Consider the following 21,764-nt stretch of genomic DNA (forward strand, 5'->3'; position numbering starts at 1 on the left):
ATAAGTGTGTTGCTCGTTATAAGGAATTTAGCATTTATGCTCATCGTTACATCTTCATCAATGACCCTCATAATTGACATTAAAGAAGGGCACGATCCTAGGACCTCCTTTCCTAGACATAGCTATAAATAGTGAGCTCTGTTATCATTGTAAGGACACGAATTTTCTAGCAAACTAATACTACAATCTACTCAAAGCTTTAATCAATTTTACCTTCTTATTTTCTGTTCTTGTTCTTATTACTATTGCGCCCAGAGGCTTCACTACCAGAGTCTTTATTTCTGTCATTTCGTCTTCCTATCAAGGCTAAGTGTTATATATTTCTTCAATTATCTTGTTATTTTAGGGTCGAATTAATTCACTTGTCTAGAAACCGCGTATAAATTCAACTGTATCATTTTTCGGGTAAACAGTTTAGCGCCCACCGTGGGGCCTAGACAGTCGTGCAATTAAGTTGATCCTTGCCTTTTTTACTAACGTGTTTTGATTATTTTATCTTAGAAGAAATCATAAGAAATTGAATATAACAGTGTTAACAATACGCACAATCCCGAGATTCGAGGGGATCAACCTCGTTTCGAGGACTCAATCAGTGACACCCACAACGAGAGGAATGATGCCACACCGGTACATGACATGCAATATCCTCAACATGTTCGGGAGACAACTCCCGATGATACTAAGGAGGAATATGTCGTTGACACGACAAGATAAGGTTATGACGGAGTTGAAGCAGGCACTGTCGGGGAATTTGAATAATGCGAATAGACGAGATCCGGTTCCTCCCGGTCCTCCCACGAATCAAACAATGCAGATGGTCGACAACAACACCCCGAAGGGCGAAGTTGGCTCCGATGGGGCTGGGGGGAGCGGATCCAGCCCCAATAACGAAAACGATCCCTTCAAGAATGAACTCTTATGGTTTATGAGGGAAGTGAACCCCTGTATAGTATGGACTAAATCCCGGGCGCACCACCGGTGCTGAAAGGTCCGGACTCAAAGAAGTATACTCAATTTTCATACAAGCCAAGTGCGGCACCATAATTATTCCCAAAGTGGTTTAAAATGCCTGATGTGCCAAAGTATGACGAAACTTCAGACCCTCAGGAGCATATTACCACCTATACAATGGAGGTGAAGGGAAATGATTTAGCTCCTCATGAAATTGAATATGTTTTGCTGAAGAAATTTGGAGAGACTCTCACGAGGGGAGCCTTGACGTAGTATTCACTATTACCCGAGCATTCCATAGACTCCTTTGAGATGCTCACCGACTCTTTCATCAAGGCTCATGCGGGGCCCAGAAAAGTACAGGCCTGAAAGGCCGACATATTTAGGATTGCGCAAGGAGAGTTCGAGTTACTACGAGAGTTCGTTACCCCATTCCAGAAGGAGAGAATGTTGCTCTCGGCTGTCCCGGATGAATGTGCGGCTGAAGCATTCACCAAGGGACTGAATCTGAGAAGTTCAGACGCTTCCCGGAGATTGAAGGAAAGCCTGCTTGAGTTTCATGCAATGACTTGGGAGAATGTCCACAAACTGGTATGAATCAAAGATAAAGATCAAAGATGATTAGGTTGGCTTTCTATCGTCGACAAAAGGACGGGAAAAGAACAGAGAAAAATCAAAAGACGATTTCGACATGGACTGACGGTCTTCGAGGGGCCGATTTCTTCCCTGTGAACGGACCAAAGGCCGCGGCAGAGGCTTCCGGTCAGCGGACAGGTTCTCAATCGACAGAAGAACTGATCGCGATCGGAACAATAGATCATTGCAGGTTAAAGAAGCGTAAGGGGAATGAGATTCTTCATATCCTAAGATGTTAGAATACAATTTCAACGTCAGTGTAGTTGAGTTAGTGTCATCCATGAGAAACATTAAAGAAGCACATTTCCCAAAACCAATGATATCTGATCCTAGCCAGAGGGATCCCAACTTTTGGTGTGAATACCATGGGACGAATAGCCACCGGACAGGGGACTACCGATACCTACGAGAAGAAGTGGCAACACTGTTGAAGAATGGTCATCTCAAAGAATTCTTGAGTGACCGAGCTAAGAACAATAATGGTCGTAGCCGGGATAACGCGGAACCCTCGAAAGCAGGAGAAGATCCCCCGCACCAAATGATCAACATGATCTTCGGGGAGAATGAGATCAACGGGGTCACCTTTTTGGCAGTAAAAAAGACAAAAAGTATCAATAACCGATAGCAAAAGGCTCCGGGAAGTCGTCGAAGACGATATCACTTTCACGGAGGAGGACGCAAACGGATTGTTACTGCCGCATAATGACGCACTGGTAATTTCTTTAAATGTGCTAGATTTTAATATCGAATGTGTTATAGTGGATCCGGGATTTTCGGCCAATATCATACAATGGAGAGTATTGGGGAAAGCTAAACTCACCGGAAGTATCATTCCGGCCAAAAAACTCCTCACCGGATTCAACCTCGTGAGTATGACAACCCGAGGAGAGATTTTGTTACCCATAAATGCCGAAGGATTAATGAAAATAACTCTTTTCGAAGTGATAGATAGTGATATGGGATATAACATTATTCTGGGAAGGTCGGGGTTACATGAAATGAAAGTTGTACCATCAATATATCATCAATTAATGAAGTTTCCAACGCTCGAAGGAGTTAAACAGACAAGGGGTGACCAACCAGCAGCAAGGGAGATGAATGAAATTTCGATCTCCAGTAGCAAAGGAAAGGAACACGCGGCATAGCAATTACAGGAACCAACGCCTGCTCTCGAACTAGATGAAGTTATCCCGACGGCAAAAATATCGAAATTTTATCAGGTGCCGAGATATTTCCAGGTTCCAGAAGAGACAGATGCAACGAAATTCATAGTGGAAGAGCTTGAGCAAGTTGCGTTGTTCGAAGATGTCTTAGAAATGAAATTCCACTTGGGGACAAGACTGCATATAGAGCTCAGGTATGGATTTATTAAATTTCTTAAATCTAATGCTGATTGTTTTGCATGGTCGCATGCAGATATGACAGGTAGAACTGAAAGTATGTGCTGCACTCTTTTTTCCTTCGTCCAGTTTTTGTCCCAATTGGGTTTTTCTTGCAAGGTTTTTAACGAGGCAGCAACAGAAAGCATACTACGAAGAAAGCTCCAACAGCAGCAATAAGACCTTTAATATCAAGGCACACAAGCAAAGATCCACTCTGGGATGTTTAGATAATCTTTTTCTCTATAGCAAAATTCCCACCGGGAAGCTAAGTTTGCTATCGATCAAAGGTTACCTGACCGTTCACAAGTATAAACCACTAGAGGGTTGTTAATAGTCCTTCGCTCGATAGCATGAATTCCTGAGGGAAAGTAAAGTGTGTTACCGAGTTAAGAATTATCTAGCAATTCATTAGTGGGATCCTCGAAGGTACAAGGCTTCCAGTGTTCTAATTCGCATTCTTCACATTTGAACACTGGGGGGACGATATGAGGATATGGCAACAATGACTGCCACGTCGACCGTGAAGCGAAAATCAAAAATATAGTTGTATCATCGGGATCTGGGACTGTGCGACCAACCCCGTAGAAACAAGTTGTACAAGTTAGCCACAAGTAATGGCAATTTCTTTTTTCAACATAACAAATGCTTATGTACTTTTTGAAAATAGAAGGAATAAAATAAAGTCCTTTTGTTTTTATCTTTTTTCTTATCTGAACGATGAATTAACTTTGTCATTTGAAAGTTAAACAAGTACTTCAAATGCTACTGCCTTAATGAACATGAGCCGTCCTCTTCAAGAGCACCGCAAATATAAGAGGGCCCTCTCTTATAAAAACTCTCACGTTAAAGGGTTGATTTCGGAAGAGCTCATGCCCGGAATCAAAATTCTTTCGGGAAAAATACATCCAAGGCTTCACATAATAAGACACAAGCAGCAAAACTTGCGCAAAATTCTTAAGAAAAAAGAAGAGAATGCAAAGATTAAAACTTGCATAAATGTTCAAACGAAGAAAAGACTCAAACAACACTTGAGAAAAAAGATGTTGTTTTTTACAATAACATGCCAAAATGGCACATATACAAGAATTGGAAAAAGAAAAGAAAAGCTAAACTACAGCATCTCCGGAACCCGGAGGAAAAGAAGTATTTGCGCCCCTTAGGGGAAGTGGATAGATTTGCCGATGGTGAGGTGCCCCTTAGTGTTTGCGCCCCTTACTCAACATTATGTCCTTTAACATCTTTGTCTTCCGCTTCCTCTTCAGTTCCCGAAGTTTCGGAACCGGAAGCAGCAGGCTCCACGGGGAGACCATTTTTAGCAGCCAACTCAAGCTCACAGGCCTTAGCAATTTTAGCATTGAAGTCAATGATACCAGGTTTGGCCTATTCCAAGTTTTTTATCCTCATGTTGTACATAGCGTAAGTTTTCTCAACGATGAAGGAAGCCGCTCGACACTTAAGTTCTTCTTTGAGTTGGGTTACCTCGGCAGAAAGGCTTTCCCGGGTGGATCTAACGGATCTAAGGCTAACATCAAGGCCGTGGACATTGGAATCAAAGAGCCTATTATGCTCAATGGTTTTCTTATACTTCTCCTCCATCTGGGTATGTTTCTCTCCCGCAGCAGCAAGTTCTTGTGTTTTGGAGTTCAAGGCTGCCTTTAAGTTAGTCAATCTTTCAGCGGAGGCAGCCTCACGATCGGATGCAGCAAGAACGATTTTATGAACTTCAATCCATTTGGCCTTAGCCTCTTCAAATTAAACCCTCAACGGGGTAATCTCTTGGATAAGGGTCTCCACTTCATGCTCGGTTTGCTGCAAACGAGCCTCCAATATAATGGCCTTAGTGCTTTGGCTTCCAGTTCCGATAGGCGAGCGACACTTTGCTCCCGCTTTGCCAAAAAATGATCCCGTCCAGAGGTAATTTCTTCCTTCAACCTCTAAAGGCCGTCGGAATCAAGAAAGTTGGCCTACAAATCAAGAAAGGCAAAACTCAAGATATGTTCAGGTAAATAGAAGAAATAACAAATGAAGAAAGGAATGTACCGCTGCGGCGTTGTGCATGGAGTTGTTCAACAAACACTAACCCGAGAGTGCCTGAATCTTTTCACAATCTTTCTCAGAAGCCAAAGGCTTCATATAATTAGCAAGATCCTCTTTTGTGGATACGATAGAGACCGAAAAAGTAACATTCCTCTTCTTTTGTGGATCTTCAGAAGGGGCAGCATAATTTTTCCCCAAATTCCTAAGAACTGGGGACTGGGAAAGGAACGCCTTCTTTATGGTTAGGTACGACCGATAAAGATGATGTAGCAATTTCTGGTGGAAGAGTGGATAAAGGTGAAAATGATATAGCAGTTGCTGGTGTTGGTGGAGATGGAGATGAAGCTGATGGAGTTGAAGAGTGAGAAGAACCTGCAGCAAACGCAGTGCGGGTTGTTGGTTGTTCATCAGTCGAGGACGGAAGGAGCAAAGTGCGAGAGTGAACGAGCAAAGTGCTTATATTCTTCTTTTCCTTCTAGATCACTCATGCACTTCCATGCCTTTTTCCATAATCCGCTGTTTTTTTCAAGCTTTTCCTCAGCTAGCTCATTCACTCTTTCTTGTGCACGCGAGAGTGAACGAGCAAAGTCCTTCTTTTGTCTTTTGGTCCCGAATCAACTTCTTTTGATCACTTTTTGTCCAACCTGCTCCAACACATAAGAATGCATGTAATGAGCATAATTCACTACAAAAACTCATGTAACCTACCATAACCACACAAGTTATGATATGAAAGTACACCAAAAATATATATTTTTGGCCGTTTATCAACACCCCATACTTAAACTCTTGCTCGTCCTCGAGCAACTTTCAATATTACGCACAATGGAAAGAAACACATTTTCAAAATATACTCAAGCATCATACCAATGACAATAGCTTATACCAACATTTAGAATTCAACATGAGAACTATTGACATCTATCTTCAAAAGTAGACCCATTCCAAGACTATTTAAAATATTTGTGCGACTTTTTCTAACATCCTAAACTCTAAAGATGACTCCAATACATTCCCTACGATGACTCACTTTTTGTGTCAACTCAAAATGCTCGGACTTAACCAATCTTTTGTAAATCATGTGCCCTCACCATAAACCAAAAAGATAAATTAGTCCACACACTCAAATATGCATTCAAGTATAATTTACGGACTTACAAATTGAAAGCATTCGCTCACTCTCTCAAAGAAATCCATGTCCATCCCGAGGTCGTTCTATAGGCTTGCCCGTAGTATATGTCTCTACTAATTTAAGCTTGCGAAGTCTCAGATCAATTAGGTCTTTCCAGGTTGTAATGTAGACTAAGGGATAGGTAGGATATAGTGACTAACCCTCCTGAGCACTTTAATACACCACACTTAACTTTCCAATACACGCTCCCCATGACCAATTCTAGCACTGCCACGAAATCTTATACAATTTGGCCCTTCTTTTTTAAGCATAACTATGCATTCACTAGCTCAGATATGAGGAATAGGAGGTGTATTTTCTAAATTTTTTTCAACACTCTCCATACTTTGGGATGCCAGGCTAATGATTTTTCAAAACATACGTACACCTTTTGGCCTTTTTTTGGTTCCACTCAAAAGCTACCTCAACTCTCACCTTGCTCTTCGTGCGACTTAAGTGCTTTCAGAGGTAAATGTTCAAAAGATCTAATTAAGAACAAAAAGGGAATCAGTTTATAATGTGGGTGCCAAAGAAAAGGCTTATAGGCTCAAATGGGATATCTAAAGAATTTGTTTTTTTATTTTTATTTATGGTGGCATACTGGCTCAATGGACAATCAAAGAAACGCCTACATCCTCTCCACGACTCACAAAGCTTACTTATTTTACTTTGACTAACACACGGGGAAAGTTCTAGACTAATACACGATAGCACAGAATGTAATCAAGCCTCACATCACACAATGCACATGATTCACTCCAGAGGGCTCAGACCCGACACTCTAGTTAAACAACTAAGCACATCCATCCTATTAATTCAACACATAGAAAGTAATTATAGGAGTCAACAAATGAACTTAAGCATCAAAAGAAAGTGACATATATTCTCAAGGCATGTGGGCACATAGAACACGAAGAAGATAATCAATTCAAATATTACAGCTCTAAGTCCCGGCATAAAACATGTTGAAAAGTATTGATACTCAAGTTTTCCCATTCCATTATCAATTCTACAGAAGAAAGAAAAAGAAAAATCATTTTGCATTTTTCATTAGACTTCAATCCCTCAAGAAAACTATCAAAGAAGTCCATCATCGGGAAAAGTTCAAAAATTTTGAAAATTCTACCTAAAAACATAAAATACTACCCGGTTCAAAGAAAATTGGCATCCTTAGGAAAGATCTGTGGTTTAACGAAAACCCGAAATTATGCCAATTTAAAAAAATAACTACAATTATACAATTACAATTCTGACAACCCCACCCCACACTTAAGGATATGCATTGTCCTCGATTGCAAAAGATCACAAAAGAACAAAAACAAAATAAAGCTCAAAAGTAGTGTGGGTGTCAAAAGCTCCCTGAAAATCACTCTGGCTGCGGTGAAGACCGGCACCATCGGTCCTCAATGCTGATGGGTACTCCAAAGTGACACCAGATATGTCGATTGCCTCTATCAGCTCACCATCTCTAACCCGGATAGGTCCAGTACTAGCAGCGCCCACAACCTGCTCACCAGCTCCAGATGGGTCTTGAGCTATTGTGCCCTCAATGGCAGTCATATCCATCTGGATCCAAATGTGTGGTGGCCTCGATCTATGAACTTCCTCATGTATCTTAGCAAACTGCTCTCTCATCCACTGCCCTCTAGTCTCCTGAGCATCTAGCAAGGTACGATCCCGCGCCTTCAATTCTTCCCTCAACAAATGGATCTTGTTCTCCATAGCACTAAAGTGCTCATCAGAGATTTTCTTCTTAGCTTTGTCCCCGGATGGATCTTGCACACTACAAATGTTATGTAATGCTTTGTACATTTCCTGCAGCTTGACATCAATGGACGTAGCCAACTTCACATTGCCTCTCTTAGCTTACCTCATTTTTTGCTCAAACTCCTGCAAAAGTGCAGTTAGTGTGTGGACAAAATAAAGTCCCCACTGCATGTTATCCCAGGTCCTGTACATCTGGCTCTACATCACTTCCCCAATATTCACATCAATACCTGTCATCAAAGCAAAAATGAGAAAAACACGCTCCCATATGACAATAGTCTTGTGTGTTGCAGGTATCGGTCTATTGCAGACCCAATTTAACCATGCTCTGGCTTCTTTGTTCAAGTACTTCTTCGCTAGGCCTTGGTTCTTACTCCACCTAGCACCAGACGATGGATCACATAGAATTTCTAGCATACATGTCCGATCAGGTCGTCGTCCTCTCCTCCAATATTCTGCCATGGATCGTTCAGGAACGTTGTAGAACCTATTGATTTCCTCTACAGAGATGTCCACCTCATGACCTCTAACCCAAACAATGTCATCACCTTTGTTAGGATCCCAGTTGGAATATAGTTCTCGCACGAGTGTCAAGTTGGCCTTTCCTTTTGGTCCATGTGCAAAGTGTGTCTACCATCTCCGCTCAATCTGTGCCACTATGTTTGGACAAGCCTTACCGGCGGGCGTCATGTTCAATGGTCTTTCATACATCTTGGGATTTAACTGTTTCCATTTAATGTCACCCCACAATTTCCAAGCATCCTCACTCACGTGCTTATCTTGTCACCCTACATTGTCAACTGGAGCACTAGGTTCATCTTCGCCTTCAGGTAATGGAGCTATCATTTCATCCTCAGAGTCGTCAGATTCATGCTCAAACTCCACAATCTTCTGTGCTTTACCTTTACCCCTCACCTTAGCTGTTTTTTGCTTCTTAGCCGGAGGCGAATTAGAAGCTCTTTCTCGGATTTGGAATGGGACTTCTCTTTGCCTAGACGTCTGTGGGAGTTTCTGCACGGGCAGCTCAATAATAATAGAAGTGGCCCCATTAGCTACCTCAGAACTCCCAGGTGCCATAGGATCATTCTTCTTCTTTGTCCTCTTCTCTGTAGCTACTGTCTTCGATACCTTCTTGTCAGTCGATGTCTTTTTCGGGGGAGGCTTGCCAGCACCTCCTGCTCCATGACTATGAGTGAGTGTTTTGGAGACAGCCATAGTACCTACAGAAGAAACAATTAGAATTCTCAGAGTAAGCATGCAACATCAAGTCATTAAGAGTAATTCAATGGGTACTCAGAATGCCCCAACTGTGCCATTAGCATCTTTACCAAAATTAATTTATTCATGTAACTTTTAGATTTTTACTCCGATGACTGATATTACAACATACAAGTATTATAGTATGACTGAAACTTTAGAGAATAGCCATTATACCATAGCGATTGAGTCAACATATAGACTTGTTCGACAAGTGATAACAATTAGCACACTAATAATTTGTTCATGATTCTTCTACAGTTAACAACAAAAGCACAACGTGTATCGCGCTACTGAGCAGCCCCTTGACAACCAGAGGGGGATGCTATAACCCGACTACATATCATTCAAGTAAGACAACTCAATTGTTTTTTAAAAAGTAATTTACCAATGAGTTCACCAAATGTGCAAAGAGATTACAATTACCCTCAAATATATACATGCAGCCAACGTGTATATAATCTACGAGCAGCACACATAACTCATACAAAATCCCTGGACGAAGGCAGCGCACTTCTGTGCCTAAGTCTGTCGCAGTTTTATTTTTATCCAAAATGAATGCAAGTGACGCGCAACAGACCTAAATGGCCACCCCACCCTCAAGAGAAGTTAATAATACCATTGGACTTAGGCCAGCTACTCAGACTTCATAAAGCCTATTAAAATCTCATTCAGGCAATTCATCGGATACCTTGTATGCATAATTTTCTGTTGCTTCTTTTAATCCTATTGGTATATGGTTTTCCCTCCCAATTTGAGTGAGGTGATGGAAATTCTAGTTTCCCACCTCACCATGTTTAAACAATAACCAATTGCCAACAAGATCTCCTTGTAATCAACTATCCTAAAAGAAAATAGGAGAAACGAAAGAAAGAACAGAAAAAGAAAATAAGAATAGGGGCTGGGACGGGGTTGCACATGATGGGGATGGGGTGAAACATGAGATGAAGAAGATAGGAAAAAGAAAGAAAGAAAAGAGAGAAAATAAAAAGCTTACCTGATGTGTGTGTGTGCGCCGCGAGAGACGAGAGGCAAAGGAACAATTTTGTTTTGTTTTGAGGTTGAAATAAACATGGGGCAGTTTTTTTTAAAAATGAATTGGGCAGTGGTCGCGCATTTTGGGCAGAGGGTGTACAAGCTATTATGATCACATAAAAAAGACTCGCGCAGTGGTTGCGCGTTTTGGCCATACTTTGCTCTTTCTGGAAAGTTTGGCTAGAGTTCTGGCTCGTGCAATTTTGCGCGAAGCGAGGACTTGAACGAGCAGAGGCCGAATTTCACTTGTTCTTCCTCCACACTCTATCTCGAGCTCGTCACCTCGAACCTTGCTCGTATGTATTATATTGACCCTGCACCTACTCACACACATATTAAATTATATAAAAGTCAAAAAAATAATAAAGAAAATAGCAAAAAGTAATAAAATTGGGTTGCCTCCCAACAAGCGTCTGATTTAATGTCGCGGCACGATGAATACATCAATACAATGGGTTTCCTCCCACGAAGCACCTGATTTAACGTCGCGGCATAACGCATGCTATCGAACTTAAGGTTAACGTAACATTTGAGGGTCCTGCAATTGAGTAACCAATACAACTCTTTCCTCATCCGTGCCAAGGTAATGTTTCAACCTTTACCCATTGACTCTAAACTTGTTCGTTCGATCCTCGGATTCAATTTCCACAACTCCACTTGAGAATACTTGCACAACTCTAAATGGTCCCGACCATCAAGATTTTAGCTTACCCGAAAATAATTTCAATCTTGAATTATACAATAACACGACATTTCCGTGTTTGAAAATCCTCTCTTGAATCTGCTTATCGTGCATGATCTCCATCCTTTCCTTGTACAGCCTAGTGCTCTCAAAAGCGTAGTAACGAAACTCATCAAGTTCATGAAGCTCTATGACTCTAATCGTACCAGCAACCTCCATGTCAAGGTTTAATTTCCTTAATGCCCAAAATACTATATGCTCTAGCTCCATCGGTAAGTGACACGCCTTTTCAAATACCAATTTGTATGGTGACATACCAATCGGAGTTGTAAATGTAGTGCGGTAGGCCCATTGTACATCATCCAATTTTTTCGCCCAACCAGTTCGAGTAGCATTTACAGTTTTGGTCAAAACACTCTTGATTCTCTGTTTGACACCTTCACTTGCCCACTTGTTTGTGAGTGATACAGAGTGGTGACCTTATGGCGAATGCCATATTTCTCCAACAATTTTGCAAAGGCCTGGTTACAGAAGTGGGTGCCTCCATCACTGATGATCGCTCTTGGAGTACCAAATCGGGTGAAGATATTCTTTCTTAGAAAACCAATAACTCCCTTTGTATCATTTATTGGGAGTGTCGCGGCTTCTACCCATTTCGAGACATAGTCCACAACTACCAGTATGTACTTGTTTCTATGTTAGCTGATAAATGGTCCCATAAAATCGATTCCCCATACATCAAAGACTTCCACCTCTTGAATTGGGTTCATAGGAATCTCATGTCGACGGGAAATATTCCTCGTCCATTGGCACTCATCACAGCTTTTCACCCAGACGTGTGCATCTTTAAACAACGTCGGCCAATAAAAGCCCGACTCCAGCACTTTAGCAGTTGTCCTTACTCCTCCAAAATGGCCTCTATACGGGGAAGCATGACATGCCTGCAAAATAGAAGGTTGGTCTATCTCGGGAATGCATCTCCGGATCATGTTATCAATACAAATCCTAAACAAATATGGTTCATCCAGAAATACATGTGACAATCACGAAAGAACTTTTTTTTTTTTGCAGAGAGGACAAGTCATAGGGAACAATACCGCTCGCCAGGTAATTTACAATAGCTGCATACCATGGCGCTACCTCAAGGCTCGTGGATAAAACTTGTTCATCTAGGAAAGTCTCCATGATCTATTCCACCTCAATCCTCTTTTCAACTCCTTCAAGCCTCGAAAAATGATCAGCAACTTGGTTTTCCATTCCCTTTCGGTCACGGCTTTCCAAGTCGAACTCTTGCAGCAGTAGCACCCATCAAATCAAGCGCGACTTTGACTCCTTCTTCTCAATTAGGTACCTGAGAGCAGCATGGTCAGTATAAACAATTACCTTCGAGCCTATCAGGTATGACCTGAATTTGACAAATGCGAACACCACTGCTAGCATCTCCTTCTCGGTCACTATGTAATTTAGTTAGGCACCACTCAAGGTTCTACTTGCATAGTAGATTAGATGCATGACTTTATCTTTTCTCTGTCCAAGAACTGCTCCCACAGCATAGTCGCTTGCATCACACACCAACTCAAAAGGTTGTCTCCAGTTGGGTGCCATTATTATTGGTGCAGTCACCAGTTTTTTCTTCAACTCCTCAAACGATACCCCTGAAGTCATCAGAAAACAAAAGGGTGATAATTTTCAAGCAATTTACACAAAGGGTTAGCAATTTTGAAAAAAAACTTTTATAATCCGCCTGTAGAAATCAGCGTGACCAAGGAAACTTCTTATGGCCTTGACAAAAGTGAGTGGAGGTAACTTCTCAATTATATCAACCTTATCACGGTCCACTTCAATGCCCTTACTTGATACTAGGTGTTCCAAGACTATACCTTCCTGTACCATAAAATGGCACTTCTCCCAGTTCAGTACCAGATTAGTCTCCATACACCTCTTCAATACTCTTTCAAGTTCATAAGGCACTCATCGAATGAGTTCCCCACCACTGAGAAATCATCCATGAAAACCTCCATTATGTCCTCTACCATATCTGTGAATATGTCCATCATGCACCTTTGGAGTGTGGCAGGTGCATTGCATAGGTCAAACGACATTCTCTGAAAGGCATAGATGCCATACGGGCAGGTGAACGATGTTTTCTCTCTATCCTCCGGGGAAATAAAAATCTTGTTGTACCCCGAGTATCCATTCAAGAAGCAAAAGTGTGACTTCCCCGCCAATCTGTCTCGCATCTGATCAATGAAGGGCAGCGGAAAATGGTCTTTTCGGGTGGCCTTGTTCAATCTTCTGTAATCCATACAGATTCGCCATCCTGTGACTGTTCTTGTTGAGATCAACTTGTTGTTCTCATTTTGCACTACAATCATTCCATCCTTCTTTGGCACACACTAAATTGGGCTGACCCAGTTGTTGTCAGATATGGGGAAGATGATTCCCACATTTAACCACTTGATCACTTATTTCTTCACCACTTCTTTCATGTTGGGATTCAACCTTCTTTGATGTTCTCTGGAATGTTTGTACCCATCTTCTAGTAGAATCTTATGCATACAAAACGTTGGGATGATACCATTTATGTCTGCAATGGTCCACCCAATTGCAGTCTTGCACTCCTTTAAAACCTGCAAAAGTTGTTCTACCTGCACATCTAACAAACCATATAAGATAATAACAGGCAATGTTGAACTAGGTCCCAAGAAAAAATACTTGAGGTGGGACGGCAACGGTTTTAACTCCAACTGTGGTGGCTCTTCGATTGATGGATTAGCTGGAGGGGTCCTTATTTCTTCTAAGTGTAAAGGCTCGAATTCAAGCTCTCTTTTCCAGTACCCTTGGCCTTCAAGGGCCAAAACCCACTCCGCCAAGTTCTCACCATCTGTCATTTCTAGGTTCACCAGGCAGGCCGCTAGGGGGTCTTTTGCATTCAATGCCTCATCTTCCTTCTCCAAAATCACATCCACAGCTTTTATCAGAGAGCAATTAGCAAACTCACTTGGTCGCCGTATAAACTTCTGCACATTGAACGTTATCTCTTCATCGTTCAGTCTCATCTTTAGCTCCTCAGTTTAACAATCAATTAGATCTCTCCCAGTGGCCAAGAATGGCCTTCCAAAAATTATGGAAATTTCCTAGTCAACCCGGCAGTCCAGAATGACAAAATCTGCCAGAAACATAAACTTTCGAACCTATACAAATACATCATCAAGTATACCTGATGGCTTCTTCACCATTCGATCGACTAGCTGTAGTAACATGGATGTGGGTCTCACTCTTCCAATTCCTAACCTTTTATAGATTGCTAAGGGCATCAAGTTTATGCTTTCCCCCAAATCACATAATGCTTTAGCAAAATCATAGCTTCCTATTGTGCATGGGATTTTGATACTCCCTGGGTCGGCTAGCTTCTCAACTATGGGTTTCGTCACGACAGCACTACATGTCTGTGTTAGTGTAACAGTTGCCAAGTCATGAAAGTCGAACTTGCGAGACATCAAGTCCTTCATCATTTTTGCATAACCAGGCATCTCCCTCAAGGCATCAATCAGTGGAATGTTCACTTGAATCTGCTTCAGCATTTCCATGAATTTCTTATACTGCTCATCCTTCTAATGTTTGGCCAACCTCTACGGGAAGGGTGCTGGTGGTCGCTTCTTTCCTGTGACTTGAGTTTGATCCTGCTCAAACACTTTTTCTACTGCCTTCTCTTGCACTCCCTCAGCCTCCTTTTCAACCTCTGTTTCCTTGTTTATTTCCTCCTGGGTTGGCATGATTCTTACTTTTATTAGCTCAGTTGACTCATCTACCTCAATTGGTACTGGCACAAGTATCTAAGTTGGTTGGCTCTCGTGAGCAATTTCTTTCTCTAGATCAAGATCTCTACCATTTCTTAGACTCATAGCCATCAGCTGCTTCGGACCCTGCTCTTTCGGGTTAACATGTGTGTCCGCAGGTAATGTCCCTTGAGGACGATTGTTAAGGGCCATGGATATTTTCCCTAGTTGAATTTCAATACCCTTGATAGCTGAGTCGTGTGATACTGCCTTTTCTTGCATCTGGTTGACCTTTTCTTCTATTTTCCCATTGGACCCAATGAGTTGGTGCAACATTCCTTTTATTTCAAAGAACCCATCATCTTGTCGCACAATCTGTTGCTGTTGAGGTTGTTGATAAGCTAGTTGCGGATTTTGCAGATTATACCCTTGTTGCCTTTGATAAGGCACAGCCTGACCCTGTGGTCGTGCATCTCCAGGATTATTATTATTGTTGTACTGCTGCTGTGGTGGCCTATATTGTTGATTCTGCTATCCCCAAGTCTGACCGCCTTGTCTCTGGCCTCCATAGTTGCCCACATAGTTCATATTCTCTTGATAGTTCTGATTGTCACTCTCACCACTCCACGTGCACACATATGGCTGATTAATGCATAGTGTGTATAATCCTCCATTTGTCATGTCAACTATGTGCACCTGCTTCTAGCCTGACTCATCAATCGTTTTGGTTAGGATACTCAATTGTGTCATCATCGTAGCCATATTCTCAGCCATGGAGTTATTTGGGTCTAAAGATACTGAGTGAACTACATGAGTGGTTGTATAGTCTCTTGTCATCCATCTTGAGTTATGAGCCATTTTATCAAGTAAGACCTTGCATTCTCTGAATGATTTTCTCAAAAATGCTCCACCTACTGAAGCATCAACATTGGCCTTCAAGTTGTCTCCCAATCCCATGTAGAACCTTTTCCCCAATATTTGTTCTGGAATGCCATGATGTGGACACTTAACCAGCATACCTTTGAACCTCTCCCACGTTTCTTGCAATGTTTCAGCTGGTTTCTGCCCGGAGCTCAATACCTCATCAACTTACTTGGCAGTCTTATTGGGTGGGTAGAACTTGTTCAAAAACTACTTGACTAATTCCTCCCAATTGGTAATGGAGTTTATGGGGAGCGAATTAAGCCAAGTCTAAGCTTCTCCAGTCACCGAGAATGGAAACAATAACAGTTTGATTTCTTCTGGTGTCACATTCGGTTGCCTTTGAGTGACATAAATGGACAAAAAGTTTTTCAGATGTTGTTATGGATCTTCAATGTAAGACCCTGAGAACAGTCCCTTGTTCTGCAGTATATGTAGCATGTTGTTTGTGATTTGAAATAATTACACTTGTATCTGAGGGACTGCAATTGCGGTTGCCAAATATTTAGCGATGGGTTGTGACCAATCATACAAGGCTGCTTCTGGCACAAGAGGTATCACACCCTGATTGTTCGAGTCATTCGCAATGTTTCTATTATTTTGATTATTATTGATATCCCTCATGTCTAGTTTGATTCATTCTGTTGAGTATTGTTGTCGTTTGTCTTTCTTGTTTGCTCGATTTAGTGCCTTGAAAGCTTCCTCAAGGTCCGGTAATGCTTTCGTACAATTCACCAATTCTTGAGGAGTTTCTAGGCATGCACATGTAACACACAAGACTACAAACGTTAGAGTTTCAATATAATGAATTCCAAGTCGAGAAAGCTAACTAAACTAAGAATTTTTGCAATTCATCTAGCTGTAATTAATAACACCGTTAATTCCCCGGCAAAGGCGCCAAAATTTTATCACACCCGACTATACCTCCTAAGAGGTCTAGCGGTCGTTGCAAATATAATCTGATTTACAAGTCCGTAGTCGAATCCCACAGGGAATTAACCTACTAATTACAACCACTAGTTTCACACGAATTCAAGTATTCAACCTTCAAAAATATTAAATAACAATTTGAATGTTTAATAACTAAGAGCAAAGTAATTAAGATGCAGTAATTTATAACTAACGAAGCAACTATTGTAGACAAGATTGGGAAAAGTCTAGAGTTATGATTTTCCCTATTGTCGGAATCTTCCCCACCACGTTCTTGTAAATTCGCCTAAGTATTCTCTATCGATCGTGAGTACTTTGGGTGCCGTAGCTCTCTCTCTCTCGAGTAATTTACTATATGTATTCTCTCGAACTACGCTAGCTGGAACTAATTCACCACTCACTACGATCGCACCAAGGTTTCATTATCTCTAATCCCTCCTTTAAACCCTCCGTATTGTTCTTTCAAACTACGTTAGGAGTGGTGTTGTTCAACAACTACCTAAATGTGTACTCTCTCTCGAACAATATACACACTAAATAGGCACAGTTAATTGCGAGCTCTTCAATCAACAACAATAAAAATATAGTTGAACAAGTAGAGGAAAATCAAAGGCAAATCTATATTATACGTCGTAGAAAATCACCCTCCAATAGGTTCCATCAAATCCTAGATGAAGGGTTTAGCTACTCATAATATTATATAAGATTACAATATAAAAAGTCATAACCAACAATGGAAATATGAAGAAGAAAGTGAAAAACTCGTAGAAGAATTCTCCGCCTTGCTCTTTTCTTTGTGTTCTTGCCTCCTCCCGTTCGATCCTCTCAAAAAGTGAGTTTAGAGACTATTTACATGGGATAGGATTAGCATGGGGCAAAAATAATACAAGCCCACTTTGGAAGGTTAGCTCGTTCACTCTCTCATGAGCACGCAAGAGTCAACGAGCGAAGTGCTTCTCTTCTTCTTTTCTTTTAGATCTCTCATGCACTTCTATGCCTTTTTGCCATAATCCGTTGTTTTTTCTCAAGATTTTCCTCATCTAGCTCGTTCACTCTTTCGTGTGCACGCGAGAGTGAACGAGCAAAGTCCTTCTTTTGTCTTTTGCTCCCAAATCAACTTCTTTTGCTCTCTTTTCGTCCAACTTGCTCCTACATATAAGCATGCACGTAATGAGCATAATTTACTACAAAAACTCATGTAACCTACCGTAACCACACAGGTTATGATATGAAAGTACATCGAAAAATATGCATTTTTGGCCGTTTATCACCCTCCTTGGGAAAGGTCACTCGCTCCGATAGATCAGGAGCAACAATATCTAAATCATGGCAGTGACAATCTTCCTTCACAACTGGAATATTGGAAGAACGGATGAAAAAAGGATAGCTGCCAACAACCCATGTGCGAGGGAGAGCCAAAGGAAATTTCTTTTCGAAGTCTTTTTTTTAACAAGACTTCTAGGAATGATGGAATCCACCGTCGGAGGAGCAGCATCCTCAGCATTGTTCTTTCCCTTTGAAGAGCTAACGTTCTTTGAAGAAGAAGCCATTTGAATGAAAGAAAAGTTTTTTTGTTTAAAGGAAGTTAAAAAAAGGTTTATTAACAGCAAGAAAGGTTTTAGAAAACTTGGAAGATTATGGAGTATAAGGGGAGAAGGTTGATGCGTATAAGTAAAAGTTTTGGCGGTTAAATTCATGGACATGATTACCTAGATAATCGGCAAAAGTTGTGCTGAATCGTGGGATGACGCGTGTTCGGAGCATTAAATGCGGAGAGACGTGCGTCTAATCAATCGTCAGAAGCTTTCAGAGGAGATTATAGTAATTCCCGCCAAAAGAGTGCTTCTACCAACTTACCAGTGACACAAAGTTATGTCACCGGAAAGTAGGGGGACTATTTGTATAGAGTAAAATATACTATGCTACGTGGCCGCCTAAAAGAGGTACACATGGAACCTAAGATGGGGGATAGCCAAAACGAAGGCAAAGGTCTCGTCTGTCACCGGAAAGAATAACGCTCATAAGGATGCAATAAATACTCTTCGCCCGATAGCATTTAATGGAGAATATTCCACATCATTAAGTACGTTGCCCGTTACAAGGAATTTGGCATTTATGCTCACCGTTACATCTTCATCAATGGCCCTCATAATTAACATTATAGAAGGGCACGATCCTTGGACTTCCTTTCCTAGACGTAGCAATAAATAATGAGCTATGTTATCATTGTAAGGACATGAATTTTTTGGCAAACTAATACTACAATCTACTCAAAGCTCTAATCAATTTTACCTTCTTATTTTTTGTTCTTGTTACTATTGCGCCCGGAGGCTTCACTACCAGAATCTTTATTTCTGTCATTTCGTCTTCCTATCAAGGCTAAGTGTTATATATTTCTTCAATTATCTTCTTATTTTAGGATCAGATTAATTTACTTGTCTAGAAACCACATATAAATTCAACTGTACTGTTTTACGGGTAAACATATATAATATAATTTTTTGGCGGTGGGAGTTTGGATGAACACTTGCGACCCCTAAGTTCTCTCCTCTATTCTTCCTTGTGAATCCAGATAGAGTAATCCAAATTAAATAAATTATTCTATTCTATTCCCCTTTTTGGCGTATGATTATGGCAAATGCCATCTACTTCAACTAATTCCTAGCTACTTTGTAGTTTTTCAACGATCTGACTTTTGTTTCTTTATTAAGCCACCCTCCGCTTTCTCTCTTATTTTCCTTTTCTGAGTGAGTAGTACAGGAGGAAAACTAAGTCAAATCATTTCAAATTGGTTTGGTTATAAAAGGTCAAATCTAAGGGAGTTGAGTATAATATCTCAAACCACACATTAAAACTAAGTACTACTAAATTAAAATTGGAGGGTGGTTTTGTCACGATCCAAAAATTACACCTATCGTGATGACGCCTATCTCAATACTAGGCAAGCCGACAATATCAATAACCCATAATTTCTTTTAAATACTGAAAACATAATAATTAAGTTTAAGAGAAAATCCCACAAATATTGGATATAAATACACTCCCAAAATCCGGTGTCACTGAGTACATGAGCATCTAAATGATAACAAAGTCCGACTGCTAAAAATACTGTCTAAAAACTTAGAACAATACAAAAACTGAAAGGGAAGAGAGTCAAGGTCTGCGGACTTCAATCATCTACCTCGATAATCTCCAGCAGATAAAACTCCGAGAACTAGCAACCGCTGTGTCCGGAAGTACCTGGATCTGTATACGAGGTGCATGGTGTAGTATGAGTACAACCACCTCAGCAAGTAACAATAATAAATAAGGAACTGAAAGTAGTGACGAGCTTCTCAGCTAAGTCCAATTACAGTAATTTCCAACACAAGAAAGTAAGCATGCTTGCAAGTTCAGATATTAAGGCCCAAACGGTAATTTCATATTAGGTTTAACTGAAACAAGAGATAATATCTTTCAGAAATTTTTCAAAACAGGGATATATGAAAATTATAGTATAACAATAATGAAATCAATGCATCCTCTTAGAGCAACAGTCACTCAGTCCTCCCACTCACCAGCACTCAGTACTTAGTAGGTATATGCGCTCACTGGGGGGGGGGGGGGGTCTACAAACTCCGGAGTGGCTCCTTCAGCCTAAGCGCTTTAATCCGCACGGACAATTCATCTGCTGCACGGACAACTCACGTGCTAGTATAATATCTGGATCCGCACAGACAACTCACGTGCTCCACGGACAACTCACGTGCTATAGTATAATATTTGGATCCGCACGGACAACTCACGTGTTGCACAGATAACTCACGTGCTATAGTATAATATCTGACAATCAGGCCCTCGGGCTCTCAATAATCATGAAAATCATCCCAAACAACAATGATATGATGCATCAATAAGGAATAATAGAGATTGAGATAAAATAAATAAGTAAATTGTGGCTGAGATTAAAACAACAATTTAGGAGATAATTCAACAAGTACACGACCTTGGTGGGTCCCTACAGTGCCAACGCATAATTTGAACATGATTTGTGGTTCAATTTCTCTACTACATGGAGAATGTACAGATAACAACAGATTATTCAATTACACAGTTCCATAAAATTTGACCAAGTCACAATTCCTACGATGCACGCCCACACGCCCGTCACCTAACATGTGCGTCACCTCAAAATCGATCACATAACACAAAATCCGGGGTTTCATACCCTTAGAATCATATTTAGAACTGTTACTTACCTCAAATCGTGAAATTCTTTATTCTGCTATGCCCTTCCCTCGTGAATCGGCCTCTGGTAGCCTCGAATCTAGTCACAATTAATTCGATTTAGTCAATACAAATTATAGGAATTAATTCCATATGAAAATATAAATTTTCCAATAAAATCAGAAATTACACTCAAAAATCGCTTGAGGGGCCCACATCTCGAAATCCGACAAACGTTACAAAATATGAATGCCCATCCAACCACGAGTCCAACCATATAAATTTTACCAAATTCCGACATCAACTCGACCCTCAAATCTTCAAATTAAACCAAGAGGGTTTTCAAAATTTTTCAACTCAAATCACTAATTAAATGTTAAAAACAATCATGGATTCAGGTAATTTGACCAATATTGAGTTAAGAATACTTACCCCATTGTTTTTCTTAAAAATATCCCCAAAATCGCCTCTTCCCGAGCTCCAATTCGTCAAAAATGGAAAATGGAAAAATGGAAAGTCCCATTTTCAGAACTTAAACTCTCTGCCCAGGTTTTTCTTCTTCGCGAACGTGACCACTGCCTCGCGTTCGCGAAGCACATTTTGTACTACACAGAATTTCCTCCTTCGTGAATGCGGACTTTACCTCGCATTCGCGAAGCACAAAAATCTGCTGCCCCAATTTCTTATTCGCGAACGCAAGATACTACTCGCGAACGCGATGATTAACGACCTCAGGCCTTCGCGAACGCGAACGCGTAGGCCAACACATTTGGGTCCAGCCCCAGCTCCCTCTCTTCTTCGCGAACGCGTATTTTCTTCACGAACACGAAGAGCAAATCTTGCTTGCCCCTCAGTTCCTCTTCGCGAACGCGAGACTCCAATCGCCAATGCGATGAAGGAAACTAGATAGTGCATCAGAAAAATTCCAACAAAGCTCCAAGTCCAAAAGTTAATCCGTTAACCCTCCGTAACTCACCCGAGGCCCCCGAGACCTCAACCAAATCCATCAA

The 21,764-nt window shown here is 41.0% G+C and overlaps 1 protein-coding gene across 1 annotated transcript; it reads right to left on the bottom strand.

Moving 5' to 3' along the window:
- Positions 1–14,112: 14,112 nt before the first annotated feature.
- LOC142167040 (uncharacterized) lies at positions 14,113–14,508 on the bottom strand. Its single transcript, XM_075227193.1, has one exon. It carries the CDS (start codon positions 14,506–14,508, stop codon positions 14,113–14,115), a length of 396 nt encoding a protein of 131 aa, XP_075083294.1.
- Positions 14,509–21,764: the final 7,256 nt, after the last annotated feature.

The sequence above is a fragment of the Nicotiana tabacum genome, chromosome 2 (assembly GCF_000715075.1).
Source record: "Nicotiana tabacum cultivar K326 chromosome 2, ASM71507v2, whole genome shotgun sequence".
Lineage (NCBI taxonomy): Eukaryota > Viridiplantae > Streptophyta > Magnoliopsida > Solanales > Solanaceae > Nicotiana > Nicotiana tabacum.

Excerpts from the sequence above, each read along its gene's own strand:
- LOC142167040 (XM_075227193.1), bottom strand. The coding sequence starts at position 14,508 with ATGGAAATGCTGAAGCAGATTCAAGTGAACATTCCACTGATTGATGCC.